General features: G+C 32.7%; 1 protein-coding gene across 2 annotated transcripts in view; it reads right to left on the bottom strand.

Moving 5' to 3' along the window:
• Positions 1 to 666: 666 nt before the first annotated feature.
• Positions 667 to 6,000, bottom strand: part of LOC136856900 (fasciclin-3) — a 330,073-nt gene continuing 324,739 nt past the window's right edge. For both annotated transcript variants that reach the window (XM_067135125.2, XM_067135126.2), the window contains one exon: positions 667 to 3,615. In XM_067135125.2, the coding sequence (XP_066991226.2) occupies positions 3,409 to 3,615 (207 nt within the window). In that variant the 3' untranslated portion in view covers positions 667 to 3,408. The remainder of the gene's footprint in view (positions 3,616 to 6,000) is intronic.

Below are 6,000 nucleotides of genomic sequence, written 5' to 3'. Positions count from 1 at the left end.
AGTTCCAACATTTGTTTGGTGTGAAAATGGGAAAACCACAACCACTGAAAACCATCTTCAGGGCTGCCAACAGTGGGGTTCGAATCCACAACCTCCCGAATGCAAGCTGATGGCTACATGATCCAAACTACATCGCCATTTGTATGGTGAAGCCAGAATTTCAAAATATGTTCAGACATTCTAGACGTCCAGTTAACAGCTGTAGCACAGCTGTTGATAACAATTCGTAAAAGCATAGAAGCTCATCTCTGCAATAAGCTGGATTAATGAGAGGCCAGACTGTTGAGGGTTGGATTAGCAAGAGCTATCTGTAACTCACCATTATTAGTGGTGCCCTTATTATTAAAAAACCTAAATTAACAACCACTTCTGGTATGATAAAGTGAGAATCTGCCCCCCAGGGTAACAGCCCTAATTGCAGATTAGTGGCGGGCGGGCGGATGGGCGGTCGGTGGGTAGAATTTTAATATTAAATCAATAAAAATATTTTAATTAACATTAAAATACTCTACTAAGATCTTAATGGTATAACCAAGAGATTTATTCACCCTTTCTTTTTAAATAAGGAATGGTGAGATGTAGGTCCTACTTCTCCTGGATCCTAAGGAACATGATAAGCATTTGAAACAAAAACGAAGCTGGGAACATAATAACAGAGATAACTGAACTACTCAAAATTTATTGAATCTTATAACAATTACATACATTGAATTTATGGAATGTTAAATTCAGGATTTGTTCAGTGACTTCTCTGATATGATCAGAGTATAATTTATAAATGCTTATATATTTGTCATCAAAAAGTCAAATATTAAATTTATATACAACAATCATTTTCAAATTTTAGTAAGTTTCATTGTTTGTACACCAGCACGGTACCTCTTAAATCAATGTATCACTGATATGGTAGGCAACTTCCAATGGCTTTACAAGACATAGCCTACTGTGATTCAATGAGCACCAAAATAGAAATTACAATAATAAATTACTTCAAAAATTAAAAAAGGAAGTGTGATTTTGTATTTAATTACCATACATTTCCTTTCTATTCAAGATATTCTCTTTAACTTCTGCTTGCTATAACAAGACAGATTCATGTAATGGTGCTATACTTACAATTATTAACATATAATAGTACAACAGTAATATTGTAAACTCTATATAATGCATACTTTCAAACAACAAGAAGTCACACTACAATCTTTTTGTATCTGTACAGGCGTTGATCTTATTAGCACCATATTAAAACGAACTGCTGTAAGTCAGGAACATTAATCCAGGAAACTACAGAAACTCAATCATGGATACACCACAATGACACATTTTTCAGTGAAAGATCTACAGTACAATTTTATGGAAATCATTTTTTTAAATGAGGACTGACACCAATAAAGTATAAAGAAACGAGTGAACAGTCACGACTGGTTGGTAGGCTATAACTTCATGATTCTAGGCATAACTATTTGTTTTTGTTTTATTTTAATTTCTTTCCTTCTTGCTAATTTTACTAACCCTAGAACACTAACCCTTCGTAATTTTTATGACGGTAAGTAGTAGTACGGTATAGTTTACTGCCTTCCGCACATTTGTGCCTGCCGCCATTTTGTGTAGCTGAATTTCTCGAGGAGTTGTTGGTTGTGGCGTGTGTTATTGGTGATATCTTTGTTTATTCCTGTGATAATTGGTTGGGTGTCTTCATACTGATAAACGCTTAGTGGTTGTGCAATATACCCAGAATGAAATTATGGGATCTCAGCAATTTTGTTTTCAACTGATGTAAAGTCACGTACATTATAGTACGATTTAAACAGTCACTGTTTCTTAAGTACACATGTATTGGTTTTAAGTCAATATAAACTCTATGTCTGTTATCATAGGGGACTGTAGAAGAGAAATCAGAAGGACTCAAATGGCTACCAGAATACCAGATAAAATTAATAAACTGATTATTGTACAAATCATATGGAGATGAAGAAGATGAGGCAAGGAATGAAGAAGACGACTTTGTGGAAGATAATGGTGTTCATGATAGGCCTACTAGCAATAATGATGAATATTTGAATTACGAAGATGAGAAAGAGCATCTAAGTCCAAAATGATATTTATTTGTGACACATTGCTTCACTCGTTGTCATCTGATCCTCTGAAGATGACGAACCAGAAACTTCATATTTTGATTGCAATATAATATTTATCAAAAAAACTAATTGTTAGAGGATGGTTTTTTGAGAGATGTAAATAATTAGAACAACAGGGAAATTCTTGTAGTTGAACTTATAAAATGTGACTTTATGCCTTTTTTACATTTACACTTATTTACCAATTTATTTTCATGGTAGACATGGTTTCTATGTGCTATAAAAACCCACATTCACAGCTTTATGGGCTTATTATAATATGTTGTATAGTAAAAGTAAGTTCTTATAAACTCCATCAATATAACTTTTCTGTGTATCAAGTTTGCTATACTTGATTCATGTTATGGTTATGACACTATAAGAACTGCAAATATCCAAAATCTTACCAAATATTATCTGTTATGTGGAAAATATACCTAACAATTATAAACTGGAGTAGTCAAATTTATGAAGGATTAGCAATTATGTGCAGTGAAAGAGGGTTAGTGTTCTAGGGTTAAGTAGAAGTCAAGAAACAAGTACAGAAATAAATCTATAAAACAAACTGGAATGACACATAATATGTTACCTAAGTGAAAATGTCCATACTTAATATATCTCATCTCTCTCAGATTCTAGCAATATATTACTACCTCACTCCTCTACCAATCATTTAGAAGTGTTCTATTATGGTAATAATAAACCTAATTACATAGCAGCAAAATTTACCCTACATTTTTTAAATATTTGTGCATGAAATTTGAAGAAATTATTATTATTATTATTATTATTATTGTTATTATTATTATTATTATTATTATTATTATTATTATTATTATTATTATTATTATTATTATTATTATTAAGTAAGGAAGTTTTATTTTACTGGTCCTTTTATAATTTTCCAAGATGACTTTTCTGCACTAATTAAAATGATGGTTTAAATTATACCGTATATTATTAAAATGCACTTCTATATACTAAGGAATACCACACCAAACAACAAACAATGAAGGGAACATTTACAAACATTATGATATAACATACGGTATATACAATGAATACAGGGACATGTATATCAATAATCCCGTCCCTTTTCTCACATGAGCCATAAAGAATAATGATGAATTTCACATTAAGATGAAAAATGATAACAAATAGTAACAAAGTGAAAGGATTGCACTTGATATGTAGCCTTTTTCTACTGTGCACTGAATCTAATCACTCCTCCACCCTACCCCACCATCAAAGAATTTGTGTGGTAATCTGTTTTATTAACATTAGCTGCAAGTCACTGAGCACCTTTCTCTTCTTCTGGTTTTGTCGTGTACACGATTTCAGCATATTCTGTCTTCTCATCCTCAGCACGCACTTGAGGTCTTCGAACACCCTTCACATCTCTTAGGTCCAATTCTGCATACACAATATTATCCTTCTGCTTTGGCATCTGTTGTACCGGTTGCTCGACAGCTGGCTGGACTGCAGCTCTCTCCAATTCCTATGAAACATAGGTAAGGATAAAACATTTAGAATTAACTATGGATTGTTCGAATGTCTTTAGATATCATTATCTCATTTGTAGGCAAATCCTTCTGCAAAGTTAGATTTTCAGTTTTTAAAACTCTTATCAATCTTGTTTGACTGTCTCAAAAACCCCTTAAAAGGAAAGAATAATTCCAGATGGTGAAAAGTTTTCTGACTTACCTGAAGAATTTAAATATCATTAATATTTGTACACTCAGCCATACAAAAACTGGCCATCGTAATGATGAATTTCTATAAAAATCTTTTTGTTTGAAATAGGATGAACATATTCTACAGGTGGTAGAATTCCAAATAGCATATCTTTAGCCTTTTGAGAATGTATAAAATTAAATTTTTCTTTGCTGGCCAATTTTTGTGAGGTTGAGTGCATATTTCATTTAAATTTTCACCTGTTAAGTTGTCTAAGGTAATATTTGTTATACTATCTGTTTGTTAACCAACATACTAAGGAGGTATTTGGTACCTAGTTTTTTCTTTTTGCTAATTGTTAACCCCCAACACTAACTCAGATTTTTGGCATTGACAGGATACGAAAGCACTAGGGCAGGGAAGGAAGCGGCCATGGCCTTAATTTAAGGTATAGCACCAGAATTTGCCTAGTGTGTAAATGGAAAACCACCAAAAACCATCTTCAAGCCTGTTGTTGGTGGGGTGTGACCCAACACCTCCTGAATGTAAGTTCATAGCTACGTAGTGCGTACCATGCACCCAAATTGCTCAGTAAGGAGCTAATGATGCAGTCCAAACAGCCATAGGGCTTTCAGTGGTTACAGCATTTCTCTGAATGGGAAGAGGTCCTACTTTGACTACAGAGTGAGCCTTGTTATTTCAATTCTGTATTTAACATCCATATGACATATACCCAATGAATGCTGCATGACCTAACATCTGAGAAACTCAATATGAAGTTAGAATAGAGTGGTCATCAAAATGTAATATATAATTTAAATTTGCCCTGGTACAGATCATTGATGGTATTTGGATAACCATATTTAAAACAAGGAAGTAGAAATTTAAAAAAACATTTAATCTAAGATGTATCATGAAAGTGTAAGGGAGTTACAAAAAATGTCAGCAACCCCTAGGATGTTAAGAAAAAAATAGTTGCAAGAGGTAACTCTGGTTAATTTTTAAGAAAAGACTAATTTTTTCATTTATGATAAAATAATTGTATACGTGATAATGAATGGACCTCAGATATCTCTCAAGTAACTCGGAGGAGTTTTAACTTCTTGAGAAATGAGATAAAGAGCTATGAAAAGTCAGTTAATGATTCCTTGAGCCTTGTAAAATATTCACGATCAGAAAATATCAATAGTTAATGAATTGAGATTCGATAGGAATGATAAGAGGAGTCTTGTTCAAACAAGGGAACAAAATGTCATTCTCAGACAAGGCTAAGAGGAAACCAATCATGTCTCACAAATAGTCAGTGGCTGAGGTAAGGGGAGGAATATGAAAGGCTCGTAAGACGTTACTAAATATCCTTGGGGTTGGAAAGAATTAAGTATGACCCACAGTAATCAGATGAGAATGAGGAATAAACACAGGCAAGGACAGCGAGGGAGTGTCCCTCTGGTAAAAGTCTGAATTTGGGTGAAATGAAAGACATGTTAGATAATCAGTTGAATATACTTTAATTTAAAAGTGATCAATGATAACTAAAGTAAAATGAAAAAAAATGATTAACTGAATTTTTCTTTACAGCTGTTATGTTACTGATATTATTATTTGATATTATTTATCTGTTATAGTGGAGACCATTTTCTTTGCAGTTTCAACATGGTTACTGTGAGGTTCTTCAGTCTATCAAAACTAATTCAGCATAAAATAAATTTACAAAATACATTGTTGAAATGTTAGATCTTAATGAAGTACCCCACTCAAACATCACACACAACAGACAAGCATTCTAATCACCTCAACACACACAAATTAGCAGAACTGAACACAATTATACATACAGCTATAACCATACCAATGAACAGAACAGACTTTTAACAACAAAATATAAATAATAATAAAAAATTGTGGTAAAGAAAACAAAACCATCCACCTAACTCAGTAGACAATCTATAAGGAAAACAATGGAAATAAACACCCATCTGAAAATGATAAATATGTCATAATCAATTTTGTGAACAAGAGCATGTAACAAAATAGCTAACATATTCAAAAAGCACGGTTTTAAAAGAGCATTGAGAACAAATAGCACATTACAAAAACAAATTACTGAATGCAATCTAAATACAAAAGATACGTTTTTCAAATCAGGAATACATGAGCTCAAATGCCAAGAACCAAATTGTAATGCTACACATATCAGCCAAACAAAATG

Source organism: Anabrus simplex, chromosome 1, assembly GCF_040414725.1.
Source record: "Anabrus simplex isolate iqAnaSimp1 chromosome 1, ASM4041472v1, whole genome shotgun sequence".
NCBI classification, from domain to species: domain Eukaryota; kingdom Metazoa; phylum Arthropoda; class Insecta; order Orthoptera; family Tettigoniidae; genus Anabrus; species Anabrus simplex.
Note: the sequence above shows the minus strand (reverse complement) of the source record. Positions and strands in the feature narration are given on the sequence as shown.